Source organism: Zonotrichia leucophrys, chromosome 4 (assembly GCF_028769735.1).
Source record: "Zonotrichia leucophrys gambelii isolate GWCS_2022_RI chromosome 4, RI_Zleu_2.0, whole genome shotgun sequence".
Taxonomy (NCBI): Eukaryota; Metazoa; Chordata; class Aves; order Passeriformes; family Passerellidae; genus Zonotrichia; species Zonotrichia leucophrys.
The window spans coordinates 52880308-52901196 of NC_088173.1; the positions used below are offsets into that span (position 1 = coordinate 52880308).

Below are 20889 nucleotides of genomic sequence, written 5' to 3' on the forward strand. Positions count from 1 at the left end.
TAATTATTAAAGATTAGGAGCAGGCCTGGCTTTAACAGGCCACAGCTGTAGCCAATAAGGAGAGTGTTATAAAAGAGTGGATTGGTTAGCTGACGGGATCTGGAGTCAACTGGCTGCTGTGAGGACAAGGAAGAGCCAGTGCTTAGATGAGATGCCTACAAGGAACATCAAGGAGGTACGACACTCTGGTAATGTGGAACTCTTGTAATGACAGTGGAACTCTTGTGATATAATGACAACAAAGTGACACGGTTTTCTGGATCATTTGCAGCAGGAGGTCTCTGATCTCTGCCTGTGCTGCTGCCACTGCTCTCCCTTGTCATGCCCATCATGACTCAGCCCATCATGCTGATGAAGGGCAATGGCCTCATGTTTTGTGCCTGTGAAGCCCATGAGTGGTGATGGAGTTTCTCAGAAACACCACGAAAATCCTCTGAGCTCCTCCTTTGCTGTAACCAAGTGGCGAGACTGCAGGGGAGGCTCAGGGATCACACCTCAAATTGTAAATACAAATCAGTGCACTGTGTGACTGCAATGTGACCATACAATGTTAATTCTTCTTAAAGTTGCAAGTTGCCAAGCATTTAGCCTTGGGAGCCTGGCAAGCAGAGGGAAAAGGCTGTGTTAGAGTGAAAGCCCTTTCACTTTTCCTGCCTATTAATTTACGTGCCTTCAGAGTGTTGCCATTTAGCAAAGTGCCTTTTGTGTTTCTGCCAAGCTGAAGTAGCCGCTGGGAAAAACTAAGTAGGCCAAATCCTGCAGATATCTGGGGAGCTCAGCCAGGGTGGCTGATGGTGATCCAAAAGAGTGTGAGGATGGATTTGGCTTCATGCAGGCAGCACAGCAATATTGAGCAAAATAAAAAGCTGACATAAGAGTTTCACGCCAAAAGGTAGTTACTGCAAGATAATGCATATAGAAGATTTTTTAAAATTGAGTTGTTCATAGCTTTGGTTGAGTGTATAGAACCTGGGATCTTCAGATCTCTGCTCTGGGTCTCAGGCCATGTCAGCTGAGGGCTATTTACAGTTATAGACCATGTCTGGCATGGCCCAGGGCAGCGGTGTCCTCACCATATAGATTCCTGAAGTTGCAGTACTTATAGAAGTGCTCGTTCTGTTCCCATGCAGTGCTTTAAATAGCTCAACACATCGCTGTTATTCCAGTGCTACACATTCCAACTCCATCTGAGCAAGCAGGGGATTTTTGGCTGTCAGGTATTGCACAGTGGGAGCATCTCACTGCTTTCATCCTCTCCCGCTGCCATCAGCGCTGTGCCCTCCTGCACCGGGGGAAGGGACCGCTGTGTTTGGGGGTGTCTAAGGGGGTTCCCTGCTACCTCAGCCTGTATTTATAATTTACAACAAGGAGTTTGCAGGTTTTAGTTCTTTTAGCCTTTCTCCCCAGGTGGCCAGCAAGCTGTCCGGGGCTGTGCTGTCACCTGATGCAAACTCACCCCTTGCTGGCACGTCCCGCATCCGGTCCCCACGGGACAGCGGTGCCACCCCCCATGTACGTGACAATATTTCGGCTTCTGGAGGTCGCTATTTTTGCCCGGCGGTGACGGCGAGGTTGGCCCCGCTCCCGCCTGTGCGGGGGTGCGGCAGGCGCCACCTGACCCGGCTGCGCTCGGTGGCAGCGGTGGTGGCGGCGGTGGGTGACACAGCCGTGGTGGCGGCGGTGACAGCGGTGGGTGACACAGCCGTGGTGGCGGCGCTCGCTGAGGATCCCGCTCCCCGCGGCAACAGCAGCGCTCCTGCGGGAATTGCTCCTCTGGGAGGGAATTAATGCAGGAATGCCCGAAGATACAGGTACAGTGTGGTGACATTCTGGTCAGCCTAGACTTGAAATGACTCCAGTTTTTCACCTGGGGCTGTGGTAACTAAATCACTGATGCTGCCGTGAGAATAGCAGCTCGGTGTTTATCTGGAAACACAGCAGACTGGGAAAAGATGGTTAATTGTAAATTGTGCTTTGTGTTCTTTTATTCATATGAATGGTGATTTGGAAATTATACTGATTCTGGTAGTTAGCTGACAGCTCTGATTGAAAACTTTCCTCGTTTTTTTAAATTGAGATTGACTTCAGAGTTTATATTAGACTATAATGCGAAAATAGCCCCTATTTCTTTATGCAGTTATCTTGGAGCATTGTTTCTAATCCTATCTCATTGCAATCTGCCTAAACCTGTACAAAAATAGCCTTTACAATACTGCAGTTGTAGTTATTCAAACTCAGCAGAGATTTTTATGAACTGTATTTGAATTCAGTAAATATTTTATTGTAATAATGAGGGCAGGAGGTTAGCTTATGCTAGGTTTGTTTGTGTGATATGAATTTAGCACAGAGCATATGGTGAGATTTTAAACTCTTGTGTGAATACTCGAGCTGTGTTGCACCTCTTGTGCATGGTTTATTCACATCTTGTTGGAAACACCTCTCTTTCGCCTCTGGTCCCAGAAACTCTTGTAATTGGTGGTAAAAAGCAGAGGTCAGCTCAGTTGTGCTGTGTGCCTGTCCTGTATCAGCTGTGGGTTTCTGTTTTGATGATGATGAGTAGGAAGTGCTGGAAAAGGGATGCCTTGGAAAGGCACTGTAGGAGGGGTTGCTTCTATGTACTAGAAGCAGGTATACATTTCAAAAAGGGACATGATTCTTCAAGCATTTTACTTTGTATTTTTGGACAGTGTGAAAGAATTAAATTGAGACATGTTGATGTAGCAATTTATTAAATTTGGTGGATATTTTTTCTTATAATAGAGGAACTAAAGAGAGAAGTAACAGTGCTTTGCTGTAGGAGCCCCCAAAGAGGTTTTGGAAAGAGCAGTGAGCACTCCTGGGGGGATGCCAGACCCTCTTGGTGCAGAGAAGCACTATTGGCCAAGGGAGTGAGTTTGTGTGCTGGCCTGGGGACACCTCAGCCCTCTGCGTGGTCAGCTGGCTGGCTTAAGGGACCACATAGTATGGACATTGACAGCAAAACTTCTTTCCCTTTATCCTCCTGATCTTCTGGTTTCTCGTGAAACGTACAGAAGAACAGGGCACTTTATTGAGAAGGCACTGTAAACCAGGGAAACAGATTTGTGAAGTCACTTAACACAAGGCGCTAATTGAGAGACAGGGTAAACCAGGTTGCCATCAGTTACTTAATGTTCTGTTCCAGAACATCTAAAGTGTCCACTCCTTAGGCAGGGCTGGGCCAGGGAATTGCTCTGGCTGAGTGGGGTGGGCAGGATGGATGGGAAGAGCTTTTGGAGTTCCCATTACACAATTACTCTTTTTCTCATCTTTTCTGTGGAAAGGGCCACTGGGGTCTCAGGCCCCCAGAAGGCTCCATTATGAATCACTGGTTCTTAGGGGAAAAAAAACAACCAACCCCCTTTTCTAAATTGAATGTACAGCTGACATGCATGTAGCTCTCTGATTACGGCATGTATTACTGTATTGTATATTTCTGTGTTATCCTCACATCAGCACAGCTCCTCATCACTGGATTTTAAACACAGAGATGAGACAGGGAGAGAGCAGAGGCCAGCTCTGCAGTGGGAATAATGCTGAGATATATAGAAGCACTTAAATGCTTCTTTCCTTTGTTTTCATCTGTATGTTTTTAAATTCAGCCCTGAGTGTTTTGACTCAGTTGACAGAAGAAGGGTTTGTTAAAACAACAACCTAAACTCCAATCTCTAATTCCAGCAGTACTTGTGTGCATCTTCTTTAATCCTGCTCCAGGAAGATTGCAAATTTAATTCTCCTCTGGGCTTCTGTGAACCTCACCCTCCCCAAGTCACTTGATAGAGCATAACAGCAATCCATAGTTTTGTCCTGTTTCTCAAATCCTTAGTGAGTAAATGGAATTTGGTCCCATATTTGTTTATTTTGATTTTCAGTAGCCATCTGTAGCTATAGAGTTGAAAGGTTTATGTGTCAATGCAAAGATAATTTGCTGGTAATACCTTCTTGCAGAATAACATCTCTTATCAGTGCTGTGTGGTTTTGGTTCAGAGTTGGAATGTGGCCTTTGCCTTTATCTAAAACACTGAACATTATTATGAACTAAACAGCTTATAATTACAGTTTAAAATATTGATGTCTAATATTTTTTCCACTCAAAAATATGTTTTCATCTCATGAAGCAAAAGGTGGTGGATTTACAGAGGAGCTGTAGTGCTGATAGTTGCTAATGAAAATTGTTGTATCTTTTCTGCTGATGGAGGGTTGCTGTTGCAGGCCAATGATACTTTATTTGTATGAGCCTGAAATGAAAGGCTTGCACTTTTTTATCCCAGCTTCCAGAACACAATAATAAAAGCACCAGAATAACCCACAGAAAGGAGAGGGAAGGTGCCTCCCCACCCCCCAGGCCCTTTTTTTTCCTTTCATTGTTGCCTTTAGTCTCTGGTTCTGCACTATCCCTCCAGGAACCTTAGTGAGGAATTACCAACGAATTACTGCTTTCCCTGCATTGACAGGTAACTGGGGGGGATTGCAAATATTAGGAATAAAATTTCTTTTCTCATTAATTTTGTCTCTCCACTCAAATTCCATCTTTCTTTAGGTCATAGTACTCATTAAAATGTCAACATCACAGAAGGACAGGTTGGATGGGGCTTTGAGCAACATAGTGTAGAGGAAGGTGCCCCTCCCAATGCAGGAGGGTTGGAACTAGGTGACCTTTAAAGTCCCTTCCAACCCAAATCATTCAAGGATTCTGAGATTATACTATCAAATTGTGTCATTTGGCCCTCTATCACTTTGGGCTTCTTTAATCACCAAGAGCAGTAAATCTATTAAACTGTTTTTTTAGAACAGAGTTAAATAATGAGACACAAATGAGTTATGTGGCCTTAACTATGTCTGTATAGTAAACACAGAAAGTGGAAGTCTGTGTTATTAAAGTTGAGGTTTGATTCCAGATTAAATGTACATTCTTAAGCATGAAACTTCTTAATTTTCAGTACTTGATTTCCAAGCTCAGGAATGGCTTCTGTGGGTTCCTGTGCAGAGTTGAAACAAAACACAACAAACTGGAAAAAGCATTTCTGGACATGTTTCTTCATCAGGTCTGTAATCTGCCATGAGGGTTTCTCATTTAGCTGTTGGAGAGCCTGATGGCAAAGGTGTTTGTTGTCTTCTGCACAGAGCAATCCTAGACTGGTTCTTTTGCCACGAGTTTGATTTTCCCTGGGCTGTTTGCTCACAGCAGAGAGGAGGTGACATTTTCTATCCCAGGCTCCTGAGCAGAGCATGACCAGGGACTTGTGGATCCTCTCCCTTCTGTCACCACCATCAGCTTCTCTTGCTCTGCTTCCAAAGTGTTCCTGTCCCACCTAAATCTTTTCCTTATCTCTGGCACCTTAACCCAGTCCCCAGAGCTGTTAAATCCTGCTTAGTCTAGCAATGACAAAGGAGCTGGGCTTAGTCAAAGGGATGGATTTTTACCACAAACTGTGGATTTTGGATCCAGTGTACCTGTCACAGTGTTCACCAAGGTCAGGCTGCAGCCTTTGATCCAAATACTTCCAAAAGCAAGCTGCTCTGCTTTCTTTTTCATGTAGAAAACCAATGTATTGTATACTAACTTTTTTCACCTTTATAAAAAGCTTAAACATTTTGTCTGAAATTTTCCGTGAAGAAATGAGTTTGAGAGCATCAAATGTGAGTAATGTTCATGTGAATGGGTAAAGTTTGGCAAAGCTCTCAGGCAAATATTGTTATTCATAGGATGGTCCTGTGTAGGGCCAAGAGTTGTACTTGGTGATCCCTGTCAGTCCCTTCCAACTCAGGATATTCTGTGAATCTGCAAAAGTTATAAGCACGCTGAAGGCATCACTTTACAGCAGCTATAAGGTGATAATGCAGCTTTAATAATAAGCAATGCCACTGTCCTCCTTCCCCATGGTACATGCAGCAAGTGCACCTCTAGAATAAGCAGTATAGAAGTGAGCCTGAGGAGTTTATCTTATCTGACAATTCTTCTGCAAACTGTTGCTGGTTAATGTGCCCCACTTGGTCCAGAGCTAAGCAGAATTATTTGCTGTGTAGCCTGGTGGAGACAGTCTGAGTCTTGACATCAGAGATGTGCGAGCACTGGACAGTTGGCAAGAATATTGGCAGTAATGTCCCCAGCAGACAAGTCTTGCACAAAGAAGTCCTGTGGAAACTGTGGAAATCGTTCATTCCTTGCCAGTTTTTGTCCTTGTCAAAAAGTGAGTGCAGTCAGATCCTTTTAGGGTTTAAGGATTAATGAGGACACCTCTGCTGGAGAAGAATGTAGTCTGGGAGAAAGGCAAATTTAGAGGAATCAGGTATTCAGTTGTATTTTGGTTTAGAAAAAGTAGCATAAAGTTAAGAAGGAAATTTCTACTAAGTGGGGTAAAATGGAAGCATTTAATTTTTAATGAACTCTTTAGTTAGTTATGATCTGATGAGTAGTCTCAGATCATTACATTCCATCAGTAATTCATTATTTCACTTATTAAACATGTTGATTGTTTCTTCTGCTGCTTCAAAGGCTGATTTTGATACATAAAGACATAAAGGTAGAGTGCTGAAAATTGCCATGTAAACTTATCTCCTTAAATATGGTTTGAAATGTACGTTAAAATGTGAAGTTCCCTAATAGAATTAGTTTCTCAGAATTGTCAGCAGTTGAAATTTCAACTTAAACCATATTATGTGTCAATGTCTTAAAATACAAACTAATATTTGATTAATTATATTATTCTGCTAGATGGAAGAGTAAGTGTTTCAAACTGTCTTCAGAAGGACCTCTTTGTAATGATCTCAGAGGCACTGTATTCCCACTGGGGTTGTGTGAAGTACTTAGTAGCTCAGTTCTGAACTGACAGAAAAGAAAAATAATTACTTCTTTGTCTGCAGTGTATATTTTAAATATGCTTTGTGTTGCTTCAAAATTAATAGAAAAATTCCAGAAGAAATTTCAAAGAAGAATTTTTTAAAAAATCCCAAACCTAAATATTTTCCTTTTAAAATTTCTTTTAGAGCTGAGTTATAGAGTTTTTAATTCCAAACCTTAATTCAGAAACACAAAGGGAAGGAAATGTGTGAAGTCCTGCCCTGTAGCTCTGGATACTGAGCACCAAATACATCATGGGAAACAAATTTTTCTGTTTTCTGTCACGTTTTCAGCTTGCAACCATTGCCAGAAACCAAAAAAACCTCAACTTTGCAACAGTTTTCAGTGTTATTCCGCTTTGCAAAAAGTGCGGCATTGGACTCCCAGGGGCAGGAAAGCAAATAGAAAAGCAGTGTTTTCTCTGGAAATGGGAGGCTGTTGTCCCTTTAGGGAAGGGGGTGTTTGGAGGGCAGGGCTCTGGTTCCTCCTGGCCCTGCTCTGCCCTGGGCTGGAATTCCTGAGCCTGGAATTGCTGAGCAGGGTTCCTCTGCCCTGTGGGACTCAGCACAGCATGAGCTGGCAGCTCTCTGTGCTGGCCAGGCATAGACGCCTCTGGAGGGATGCTGCTCTGGAAGGCTGGAACAGGGCAATAGTTGAGTGTGAGGAAAAGTCAATTGTTTAATTGTTCCAATCAAAAATTATATTTCAAATGCGACTCTTTAGGCCCGAATATTCTGGCTCCTTTTAAGTCTTTCATGAAATGTATACTACAAATTTGATACTTGTTAGCAAATCTGGAGAGAGCAAGCCTTTATTTACAGCTGCGCTTTTAGCTGCTATTCTAGTAACTATCTCAGGAAAATACTTTGTTTTGTTTTCTTACAGGGTTGATTCTTTTCCTGGGTGGGTCGTTTATTTTGGGCAGGTTACAGTACAGAGAGATTCTTGTGTCAAAAGTAAAGTATTGCAAAGTTCAGAGTTTCCTCTGTTTTTATTTGAGGAATAAATTAGACCCTCATAGTAGCCTGAATGATCTGTCCTTTTTGCTCTGTGTAAGTTTGAGCATCTGCCTTTCTGTAAACTTCCAGTTGCCTGTCATGCTTATATTGTTTTTATTGGAGATATCCTTAATTATAACCAGGCCTTCAGTAATTGCTCCAAAGTTCACAATGCCTTGAGCAGGACTTTTTGACCATCACAGAATGTGTAATTTTAGCAGACAAGGCAAAATGCTAGTTGGTGGTGAATAATGTCATGAGAAGCTCAAGCCCATGTATCTTCTGGGTAAAACAACAAACCCAAACCACTTCAGTTGCAGGAGTAGAAAGTGCTGTTTTGGGTAAAACTTGCAGCAAGTCCCCTGGAAGAGTGTGTGGGAGGGAAGCTTAGCATCTTAATGAAATACTGACTCCTTCAACTCAGTGGATGTGGAAAGGCCTTTTTTGCTTAAGCCTATTGGCATATGAGACATTGCTCCATCTTGAGTGGTTGGTTGGTGAGTTTATTTTGTAGCTAAAATATAAGCAAAATCACTGTGAAATAAGCAATCCAGCCTTTGAGTAAGCATGCCAGATTACAGAGGAAAATGTCATTAAATATGTCATTTACTTGAAATGCTTTATATGCTTTCCTGTTATTAGTTCTTCACCCAGGGAAAAAGCCAGATGTGTTGAGTTACAGTGCAGCTCCTGTATAATTAACTGCCTTGATGTTTCCTCTCTTGACTCCTAAGTACACTGATAAAATATTGATGCAAGTGCTGCAGCAGGACTGCAAGAATAAGGTCATATCTCACCTGTTCCACATAACACATTGAGATTTCTACTTATCTCATGTTATCAGCAGCACAATAAATGCAATTTCTAATTTACATCACAAGATGGCAGCAAATTTTTAATTCACCTAATTTTCACTAACCTAGGTTAACCTAACCTCTTGAAATCGTGGTTTCCTTACAAAATGACAAAAAACTTTGGTTAATGGTCAGATATGTGTGCTATTTACAGGGATGTCAATGTTTCAGAACTATTCAAAACTTAAATTTTAAAATCAGTTAAAAAAGGCATTTAATGTGAACTTTAAAGATCAGTAGCTCACAGTGTAAGAGTTACCAAGTCCCATTAAAGATATTTTGAATAAAAACTATAGCTTTTATCTCTATTATTTGATTTCTTGAAGAGAAAATATGACAAAGCATTTTTTGAAATTCAGGCAGAGGCTCTCAAGACTTGATTATGTGGATTCTTTCTTTTAAAGGGAATTCTGATTTATGCTTGAAGTGTGTCCAGTCAAAAGCTCTCAAAGTTATGAAATAACAGGGTTGGCTTGGCTCAACTCCTTTTGGCAGATCTTTTCTCCTGTGCTGGCCAATCCCAGAAGTTCAAATTTTACTCTGCTTGAGCTGATTTGTCCTAAGTGTTAATTGTCATTGCTTGTAGATCTTACAGAAGATGCATCTATGGCCTTTAAAATGCTCTGCTTTTTGTTTTCTCCTGCAGTTTCACAACCACAGGCTGTACATAGCCAGCTGGAGAAGCCATCCAGTACTGCAATTCTCTGCAACACCTGTGGAAAACCATGCAAAGGAGAAGTTTTGAGAGTTCAGAACAAATATTTCCATATTAAATGCTTTGTTTGCAAAGGTAAGTGTGACTGCTGCTTCTATGAGTAGGGCATTAGCAATGGTGTGTGGCTTAGTGACCCTGCAAACTTCTCAAGCATATTTTACAATCCAGTCCATGCCTGAAAAGATTTACTGTGAAATCCTTGACTCCTTATTGTAAGATAATAAGTAACCTAGGTCCCAAAACTGGAGAATGTTTTCAATGGATATAAACTTGTTTTTATCCATATTGGAGTTTACTATAGATTTGGGATGTCAGGAAGAAGAGCACTTTGGGAGAACAGTGCAGGACTAGGAGAGGATGAACATTTGCAAAGAAACTCAGACGTTTCCTCTCTCCCAGCTCTCTAATGTTTGCTGTAGGGCACACCATGGCCACATCTGTCCAGGTTCTCTTGTGCTGGACTGTGATCTTTAAATTCCAGTGTGACCCTCCGTGCTTTTCCATTTTTTGGGGGGAATGACTTGGTTTGCTCCAGGTTGGTGCCTGGTGATCTAATATTGTCACATGAATAGCAGAAGGATGGTCCCAGGAAAAGGGAATTATCTGATACAACACCCTTTCTGTAGATACTTGCTTGTTTAAGAACCTATCTGGAAGCTGCAAAGATCTAATTTGTTTTAAATGTACAGGTACATAAATGTTAACTCATGTTGACTAAGCGACCTGCTTACTCCATTATTTACCAGTGCTTTTAATAAATGACATTTATTAAACCTTGTAGCCCAGCCTAGAAACATGAGCATGTCTCTGGTTCTAGATGTGTTACTGTAAATATTACTACTCCTCTTTAGAGGAAATAATAGAAAGAAAACTGTCACTATCTGTTAGCTATACTGATATTTTTTAAAATCCAAGGGAATTGAGTACATACTATTAAAAACTGAGGCAATCTTTAATTGGACTAAATGTTCAGCTCAATAATTGTGTTCTTTGCAAAATTGCACCACAAGCAAAATAAGCATACTGCATTCTCCTAAACAGCAAAAATATTTTGGTCATCTATTCAGAAGAGATTAGTATTTAAAGCAGACCACAGCCCATACATTCATCTTTTAAGTTCTTTTAAAGCCAGCTGTTCTCATGGCAAATTTGACTATTTGATCAGTTTTTCAGACCTATCTCAGGAAAAGAGCAGCTGATCTGTTATTCAAGAGTCTTGTTTCCTACATGAACCAGTAACATTCTGGTATTTACTCTATATTATTATCTTTATGAAGTCGAAGCCCTCTTATTTTTTAATAGATTTGCTATGAGAAAAGACAAATTCTGCAGAGGGAGTAAGACAGAATTGTACATCCAATTTTTTGGTTTTATAGGCAATCTCCATTAGATGATGCCAGGTCACCAACAAATGCAGCATGTGGTCACTGAACCGATTCAGTGATCCCAAGTTCAGGCAGTGCAGGGGACTTTTTCCCACCCCCATGCAGAGGAAGATGATGAGTGCACTGTAGAATTGCATTGCCCCTATCTGTCTGTAAGAGATAAGAAGGAGTTTGTTCTGCTTCTGGCAGATCTTGGATAAAATGAGGAAAAAAATCACAATGTTAACAAGGTAGGTGGGTAGCATCTGTCAGCCACCTGTCAGTCTCTCAGCTGGCACAGCAGTGTCAGAGGTGTGCTAAAACTGCTGCTAGGTGTCAGGGCTCTTGGGCTTCTCCTTACTAATCATTTTGCTTAGTTTTCCCACATGATTGCTTTGAGGGTTTTGTCTCATGATTTATATGTCTTAATTTCTTTTATCGCCTTTCAAGAGTTTCCATCAATTTTTCTGGCATTCTTCTGGTATTTGTTTTTGTTTTGTTTCTGGGCTTTATTTGTTACTTAAAAGCATAAGTTACTTTGTAATATGGATTTGCCATATTGTTAGGTGAGAAGAGCTTTGGAACAAGCAGAACACTGAATATACATTTCTCTAGCTACATAAAAGGAGGAAAAGCAGGTTAGGCAAATATGACTTTGATTTTTAAATTAATGGATGAAGGAATACAGTTCACATGTTAGGATTTAGCAAAAAGATGGTATTCAGTTCTGATCAGTCAGTCTGCTTTCAGCCTTGGAGGAGAGTTTTGTGCCAAGACCTCTGCTGTTCATGGGCAGGGTGATGATTCTGAGAATATATTTATCTTATTGTTGATTTCTCCCTGTGGTGCATTTATTTCAATGCCACTCAGCCATGCAGTTTGTCCTGTCTCGCCTCATGCACCAAAGATAGCACATGGAACGAGGTGTGTGTGCAGCATGCAGGACTGTCCAGGACAGATAATCCCATGTGTGGGCTGGCTGCACTGCCCTGCTGGGATGCCTGCCTGCTTGGTTGACTGCCTCTGAATTAAACCATCTTGCAGCCTGCATCAGAAAATATGTAATATTTATAAAGCTGCAGGAAATTTTGATCCCTCTCACAGAATTTATGGCTGTGCAGTGGTGGAAAATGCAAATTGATAAGAATGACAAATGACCATGGTGTGGTGTCTAGAGGTATTTGAGGTCTGTTTGAATGACCTCATCAGTGACAGCTGATCTTACTCTGGAAAATGTGGCACCTTTTTGAATATGTGTGAAATTTGAAACTAATTCTTTGATACTTTTGGATAAATTATGAGGTTTCAGAGGGTCAAACACATTGAATTCTGTGTTTCTACCCTTTTTTTTTTTTTAGGTTAGAAAGGTAGTTTTGTGTATTGCCATACTGCTGTCTGATTATTCATAGAATGGTTTGGGTTGGACAGAACCTTAAAAATCACCTCATTCCAACTCCCCTGCCATGAGGAAGGACACCTTCAACTAGACCAGGATGCTCAAAGCCCCTTCCAGCTTTGGGCACTTCCAGGGGTGGGGCAGCCACAACTGTTCTGGGCAACCTTGTGAATTTCAGAATGGTAACAGCAACTATATAGATGCCTTTTGTATTCAAATTAAATTACATAACCAAGGAAGGTTAGTATAAAGTCACTAATTCCCATGCAGTTCTTCTTATATTCCCCAGATAATGATTCTAAACAATTCCAAGTTTTTAAAAGGCGAACAACTCCTTTATTATTCAAGACTAAGAGACACATCCAGATTAAAAAATTTAACAGCAGTATTGGGAGCATCTGCTGGTTTTGCTCTGTATCAAAGTGTACTAGGACCTAGTGAGGTAAATAGGCATTATAAATAAGGTTTATACTCATACATATTAAAATGTGTTATTTCCTTTTCAGCTGCACGTCTAATCTGCTAATAAAATTCTGTAGGGAACATGCCATCTAACCTCACTTCAAATTTTTACTTAATTTTTAATTTAAAATATATCCCATTTTAATCAGGTTTTATAGAAGTACTGTTATAATGAAGCTGATATCTTTGATATAGTAAGGCAAAGTTTCATGGGCTTTGGTTCCCATGTTTGCTAATTCTTTTTTTGTTTGTTACCACTGTAATAACAGTGTCAAGGACTGTAATTAAAAGCACTGCAATAAAATATTTATTACTTAGACTGCCAAACTAAAAAAAAAGTGTTGAATATAAAAATATTCTGAGGGTGTCTGTCAGGTCAGAACTGCATTTAATGAAGTGAATGGTATTAGACAAATATTAACTTGGAGCTTGCTTATAGCTGTGCTTGAGTATACCCAGGAGAGAGACAGGTTAGCATAGAATTGTAGCTAGGAAGATGCAGGTGCTGTAATTATATTATCTTGGGTAGTTAGATCATTGATAAGGATAGAAATTACCCTGTTTTATTAGTATTTAATTTGGGGTATTTTGATAGTATCCTAATATTTCCAGAGTTGCAGTGACCAATTTAAACAGGAGAACCATCTTGCTAAAGAGTGTTCTTTGTACATATGTGAGAAGAACTATAACTCACATCTGTGTCCTTTCCTGGTTTGTCTTGATGAAAGGAAATAAATTTCCAGTCTGAGCCTCAGAGGTGAAAACATGACCTGTGTGCTATACCTGCTGCATTGTATCTTGTTTTACCCCTAATCAAAATTCTCCTGATTGCTGTTTTCTTATGGATGCAGCACGTGCAGTCTTCCCTGCTGGCACAGCTAGCAGTTGCAAGTGTTAATTTTCATTAGTACTTGCAGCAATACTTCCCATTATTTTTCATGGTTTTTTTTTAAATAATCTGCTAGAATTTATCACATCTTCAGCTTAGAATGGGGTATGTGGTTCTGGGGATTAGTGTTGCTGTGACCCTGCAGTGTCCTGGGAATTGTGAAAAACCCCAGATCTGCATAAATCACTTCTATGCCATTTTCTCAGTTGAACATGCCACAGAACCCAGAGTTATATCATTTATTGGGAAGTCCTCTGAATGAGAAGGGCTGAGACAAAATATTCAGTGAAAATATTAAAAACGTGGAGTAACTTGGCAATAGGAGTTATTTCTTTGTTAGATCAAATGCATTTGCTAGGACATAAATAAGTTCTAAGCTACACTGAGTAATCTGAGAGACTCGCATTTGAACATAGCTACAGGGTTTCACGTTTCAAAATGGGAGTCACTTACGGGAAGCTCATTTGTGAGGTTGCCCAGTCCCAGATTTTGCCAGGCAGTAGCAATTTCTGCTATTTCTGCTGCCATGGCCACTGGGGATTAGTGTAGGGACCAGCAACGTGTCCAGCACTTCCTGGAGAGTCCTTCAGGAGTTTGCCATCCCTGATCATATTAACTCAGTATAACAGGAAACACTGTTTACAGTGTAAAGCTCACCAAGGTTGCAGAGTGTGGTAGGTTTAGGGCTGCCTTACCAATGTCATGTTAGCGTGTAAGTTTTTATTTCACTGAAATTGTGATGATGATAATAATGATCACTTTTGCTGGTGCAAAAGTAATTTAATGTATCAGCAGATGGTTCTATGTTGGGATTTTAAAAGCTGAACATTAAAATATTTAATCACTGATTTTCTAAAAACAACTCAATAATTAAAGCACAAACAAATTTTTGTCAGTTAACTAACTTGCATTATCACAAAGCAATGGATAATTTTCCTTTTTTTACAATCATGTTCTTGTTACAACCTTTCTTTGTATTCATTGTGAACTTTCTGCAGCCCCTCACATCCTGGCCATACACCCATCACACCAGCACTCTAGCAACATGACATATATATTTCAGCCAGAGTCTGATGAATCCTTTTTTAAGAGTATCTTTTACGAATTTAATAAATACATAATATTAGTAAAGCATGGTGAAATGGGAGGAATCATAGTTGCAAGTACTGGTAAAGGAATATATTAATAGCATCCAATAGAAAGTAGCTAACTACTCACCAAAGGAAGCCAAACCTCTGTTGTTTCTGTTTTCCAATTTATTTACTCCTTATTTGCATCCTTCCAGTCCATTATAGTTATAGCAGAAAGGTAAAATGCTCATTAGAGGATAGGATTTTCAAATCTGTGTAAGCTTTGCAGGCAGTAAAGATACTATTCATATAAAGAAGTTTTGAACATTATACATAGTTTCAATGCACATTAGATAATGTCACAGAATTATTACTATTTAAAAAAGCCTGTAAGTCTTTTTAATTACTCAAGTTCTCCTTTGGGGTAGGGTTTTCCCTGTGCAAAAACAAAGTCAGTGCAAGCATGCCTTTCTGCAGGGGGCTTGAGACTGTGTGATGCCTTTTCCCTTGAGAACACAGCAGGGATACAGCAGCACTCTGGAGTAGCTACTGGGCATTTCAGTGCACTAAGGTGATGTGATGCCTGTATTGAGACCCAGAGAGACTTGTTGCCTAAAATTCATCCCTGCCACAGTGGTGTTATTCCACCTCCCACTTGCTGCAACTCATTAACACGAGGCCATCTGCCATATCTGTGAATAGAGCAGGGACTTCATTTGCAAACCTGGAACTGGCACCCAAAGCACTGTTAAAGAAAATCTGAAAATATTTGGCGTTGTTGCTTTGCATGTTGGGGTTTCTTTAGGGTTGTGGCCTTTACAGTCTTTTATTGTTTTTAAAAACCTGTTTTAATTAGTCTGGCTAATGACAGCAGTATTTTATGGTAGACACTTAAGTTGTTATTAGGTTTAAAATTGGTTAAAACACATTACTCTTTTTCTTAAATTTCTTTAGCATACTTGTAAATTTTAAATAACCAGATTGAGTTCTTAAAATAAAAAATTAGTATAAATAAGACATTTTTTCCAGTTTTCCTGGGGATTATTTTGGTAGTTTGAAACAGCCACGTACCTAATGCTGTGAGGACCTTGTTCACCTCTAAGACTATGCTTTTATAGGGCAGCAGCACTGTCTCTAAGCTATTGGAAAACTGTGCTCTCCAGAAGGAAAACGGAAATATATGTTCTAATGAAACATTATTCAATGCGTAGTTGCCATTTATTATAGGATTCAAGGTACATTGTCCACAGGAAACTTCCAAAACTCTCCATTTTAATTGGTATACTCTAATGTTTTGTCAATCTCATAAGAGTATTCTGAATCTCAAAGGGTTTTCCTGCACTCAAGTGTTTACTCCACAAGTTAATTTGTGGGCATCATGGCCAGTGTAGCCAGGGAGCTTGTATAGGCGCTGTACTCTCTATCCTCTACAGCTTCATCAGTGCTACATGTGCATGGTGAAGTGTTGCAGGATATGATATATCCCCACAGTTCTCTGTATCTTTTCTGCTCCCAAAAGTTGCTGGTTTTCTTCCATCACACCTGTCTGCCTTCCTGCATTTCCTGGTTGGAAGCTGCAGAAGAGACCAGCAAGTCTGTCCAGGACTTTTCTGGGGCTGCATGCTGCTTTTGTTTGCCCTGGATAGTAACAAAATGAGGTGTCATTCAAATCCTTGAGATAATAGATGATATTTTGGATTTTACTGCTAATACACTGCCAGTGATTGACAGGCTTGAGTGTTCTTGATTTCACAGATGTGTTTGGAAAGACAGTTGATATGATCACTTGTGCAGAGAAGTGTGATTGAATTGTATGGTTTATATACCCCATTGTAAGGTTCCTTCTGTCTTACTGCTGCTCACCTATAGACTGAAGGTTGAGGTGTGAATTAACTGAGATGATATCCTCATGCCAGTATTTGTATGGCCAGCAAACTTGGAGCTGGGAAAGACTTCCCCAAAAGCTTTGTGAAAAGCTTATCTGAACTTAGCACACCAGACCATGCAAGGAGGAGTATCAGAGTAACAGCCATCTGCTGGAATGAGCTTAGACTGCTGCAGATTAATTGCAGTTCAGTTTGAACTTCAGTCAGAGCTGTAGCAGTGGAAATTTGCCAGGTGGTTCTGATTCCTTCTCACAGGCACAGGCATAGGGGCCAGGAGAAATGTTCCACATGTGATCATGGGCTTTTGGATTATGGGACCCCAGGCTTCATTGGTGATGTATGAATACATACAATTTAGCTGCCAAAAGAGAGTAATATCAGCAGTGTACTACGTGTCATTCTTGGGATCGTGGTCAGCCAGCAGCATCCATCTCATGGATGGGGGAAAAATACCAAAGTGGACATAAAACCATGGTGCTGAGGGAGAAAAATTTTATTTAACTTACATCAGGCAGAAAAAGGGAGGGAAAAATATAGACTTGATATGTGCAGTTGCATGTAAGCAAACCACTTGATTGTCTGGCACGTTGGCAGCAGAACAGCGCTGCTGGGCTGGCCAGACCTGCAGTGCCTGCTGCAGCCTGCTGCAATGTGCAGCAGCACAGAGAGCATGGCATCCCCCAAGCAGCTCAGGACACAGCTGGTTTTTAGGCCCAGCATGCAGCCAAAAAATTAATCTAATTTCAGTAGACTCATTTGCCAGCACAGAAAACAGATGAGTTTATATTTGTGCACTGCAAATGGAGTACTGATGGCATACAGTAGGGGAATAGCAATGTGCTTAAAGTGCATTGATTAATTGATTTACTGCTGTTTATTTTTATAAAATCATAGCATAATGAAAGGGACATTTAAAGGTCATCTAGTCCCAACTCCCCTGGAATGGGCAGCGATATCTTCAACCAAATCAGTTTGCTCAGGGCTCTGTCCAACCTGACTTTAAATGTTTCCAGAGATGGACCATCTACCATCTCTCTGGACAACCTGTTCCAGTGTCTCACCAGTCTCACTTAAAAAAAAGCCTTCCATATGTCCTGTCTAAATTGCACCTATTTTAGCTTAAAACCATTACCATTATACACTGCATAAATTCCAGTGCTTCAGGTGCTGTTGCAGACGCCATGCTAGGGAAAAAAGTAGTCAGTTTCTAAACCAGGAGGAACCCCCACATCTATACATGAAGTATTTGGTGTCAGGTAACTGCAAACTGTCTTGAATAGTGGAATTATCCAGCTGTAAGAGATGCCACCCTGAGATACTATCCCTAAAAATGGTGTAGATATTATCCCTCTCAAATACTATAGCACATCCAGGTACTGACTTGCTCCTAAGTATCATAAGAATAAGAGACAAACACTTATTCACTACTTTAAAAGTCCTCCTAAAGCTTATAACTGCTCAGAAAAAGGCAGTTTTCTTTGCCTTGTATGCAAGGTAATACTGAGACAAGAAGATGAGTTACTCTGTGTTAGTCTCTTCATTAATATAATTACTGTTTTCAGTGCTTTTCTCTCATCACCAAGATGAACTCCAGAAGCTGTTGAAAACTGTTTCTGGGTTAAAAATAACCCTTCCTCCAGATACTCCGTTTGGAAGACAAATGCTAGGTGGGAGTGGATGTGACACAATGCTAATTTCCTGTCCTAGGAGAGTAAGATCTGGTAGCTGCCTTCAGATATTCTCCCTAGACTTTCTCCAGCTTTCTCTTCCCAGTTTCTTGTCTCTGCAGCATCATCTCAGGCAGGCAGTGTCTGTGTGCACACAAGTAGCCAGCAAGGGGCACAGCATCTCACCTGAGGGAAGGCCAATGGGTCTCTCTTCAGAGCTGCTCTGCTCAGCTTTAAACCATGAGTGTTTTAATGTTCAAGCCAGTATTTAACTGGAATCCTTATGTTTTTCTCTGGTCAGCTGAGTGTCAAGTTAAACTGGATCAGATTGCTCAGAGAGTGAAGGAGCAGGCAAGGGTTTGTGACTCGAGGTGTGGCCAGCGGAGCAGAGCTGGTGGGGATGCTCATTCAGCCACTCTTGCATAGGGGGAGGCTGAAGTAATAGCAATTAAGAAGGGACCTGGTGAGAGGATGCTGAGCTCACTTTTATTTTGAAGTCCCAATAACTTGTTTTTCTGCCTCCCTTTAGGAGAGCAGTTTCACTGCAGGGTTTCCTGAGAAGCCAGAATTAAGTGCATTAGTGCAGTCTGCTTTAGTGGCAGCAAAGAGAGGCCAATACCCTCAGGGTGAGACAGAGTGCCCCCAGATGCCAAACTGTTGCTGACCCCATGTGCCCCAAGCCTTGCACCAGGCCTCTCTTAGCTTCAGTGAGAGCCTGCCTGGCGTCCATTTGGCCTATAAAGACAGATTTGCTTATGCTTATCTCTCATTTTAGCAGGTGAACAGGGACAAAAGTGCACAACAGAGCAGTGGCAAATAGTTTGTGGCTACGCTATCGAGTCATCTTCCTCTGGTGATGGAAGCCCAGCTGCATGCCCCTCTGTGATGGTGCACAGCAGAATATGTTAATCAGAGCCTGTTCTGTAGCTCCAAGTGGCTCTTGTTGCCTTTGTCCAGGCACACTGCAGTCAGGAGTGCCACAACCAGCATAAAGAAACATATTTAGGGACATAACCCCTCTCTCCTCTTTTCAGAAATGCAGTTATGTCCTTTTAACTTTTTCTTTAGTGATCCACTTTACAAGTTTGAACACTGTATGATGCAGTTGAGAGTTGCTCTGGGGCATCAGTATCAGCTCAGCATGCTGCTCAGCATCATCCTGAATCCATAGCTGAGCTCTGCTTCTCTGACACCAGTAGGTAGCTGAAATACATAGGCTGAAAGAGACTCATGACATCCAGCAAGTTGTGCCAGATTTTTGGAAAGTCTGTTCAAAAAGGCTGTCCTTCCTAAAAATGAGGGCATGGGTGAGAAAGAGAAATGCTAAAGCAAATGTGTGAAACCTGTGAGATAGAGAACATGAACAATGTATTCAAATATAAATAATCTAATCCATGTTGTCCATGACACATGCAATAGTAATTATTGGAATTATTTTCAATTATAGGAAAGATTAGGACCCATAGCTGTTCAGTTCTTGACCATACACTAATACAGCTGTAGCATGATTGTTGTTTTCTGACTCCTAGCAGTCAGGGCCATCTCCAGGGAGAATGATGAGCACTGAAATCCCACACAGGGATGAGCCCTCAGAGGGTTCAAGGAGAGCCTTGAGCCCAGGCCTCCTGTACTACAGCTAACAAAGACTATAGAAGAGGGAGGGTGATTGGGTGTAATTTTGAATGAATGATCTAGATCTCCTCTGCTTTCTTGGGGTTTCTGTGCTCTATGTGTTGGTTTGTGCCTTGGGCACCTTTGTTGGACTATTTTTCTTGTAGTTTAGGAGCAAGATGACTGATTCTGACACTGCAAACAGCTTTGGGTGTGAGTTGTCAGGATTTACATTTAGAAACCAAAGTGCCTGTGGGCTCTCAGGTACCCAAGTGTAAATCTCAATCTGGAATTTTACAAGCATGGATACTTCTGCTGTTTTGAGACCAAGGCACTGAGCAGCTCTGCGATGTTTAGTACATGCAACCCAAATTTAATAAGCAACATTCCCACTCCTTTTCTGTGGGCTGTATGTGAGTAGTGGCACTGCTGTGGTTCAGCATGGTTTGACTGTAAACACCATTTGCTGATGGGAACACATTCCCACATGAACATCCCCAGGAGCAGAAGTGTGTAGTAACAAGTGTGGTGCTGTGACTTGCTATAAAGGAGTAGTCAACACAGCAGCAGAATCACTACTTTGAAGTCCAGGTCTCTTTTAAATCAAGTCAAGTCTGTTTTCAAAGATCCTGGCCAATGTGGATGGTGGTTATGTTCTACATGTCTGCTCTTTCTGTGTGACTTCACCAGACCATTATATCTCTCCTTTCCCATCTTATACTTTCTCAAAATTCCAGCCTAGCTCCATCCCTGGTGCAAGGAAGAAAACTCCTGAGCATTCTCACAAGCCTTTGGTTAATCAACTTTAACCCTTTCGTACAGGTTTAGTTTAAAAAAATAAAAATTGACATTTAGAATTAAAACCTTACTTTTGCCAGGGGCAGATGAACCTGGAGATGCCTCCAGTTCATAGATGATGAGTGGTGTTCATCAGGTAAACATGAGAGGTGCTTTATACTGATTTAACTTGTGAAAACTTGGAGCAGTTGCCATGAGCATTAGTCCCCATGTTTAGAGACAGCACTAGTTAACCCTTTTGCTTCAAGGAGAAAATATCAAACACCTGTAATCTGTCAGAGATGTTTCTTTGCGACACTGGTGCTTTAGATTTTAAAGAT

The 20889-nt window shown here is 41.0% G+C and overlaps 1 protein-coding gene across 7 annotated transcripts in view; it reads left to right on the forward strand.

The window, feature by feature from the left end:
• The window catches only part of ABLIM2 (actin binding LIM protein family member 2), a 129258-nt gene that overhangs the window by 26853 nt on the left and 81516 nt on the right, over positions 1-20889 (forward strand). For 5 of the 7 annotated variants that reach the window (XM_064711714.1, XM_064711716.1, XM_064711715.1 and 2 more), the window contains exons 1-2: positions 132-188; positions 9358-9501. In XM_064711714.1, the coding sequence (XP_064567784.1) occupies positions 152-188; positions 9358-9501 (181 nt within the window). In that variant the 5' untranslated portion in view covers positions 132-151. Of the gene's footprint in view, positions 1-131; positions 189-1682; positions 1812-9357; positions 9502-20889 lie in introns of those variants that run through there. The other 2 variants (XM_064711713.1, XM_064711712.1) reach the window with 2 other exon arrangements.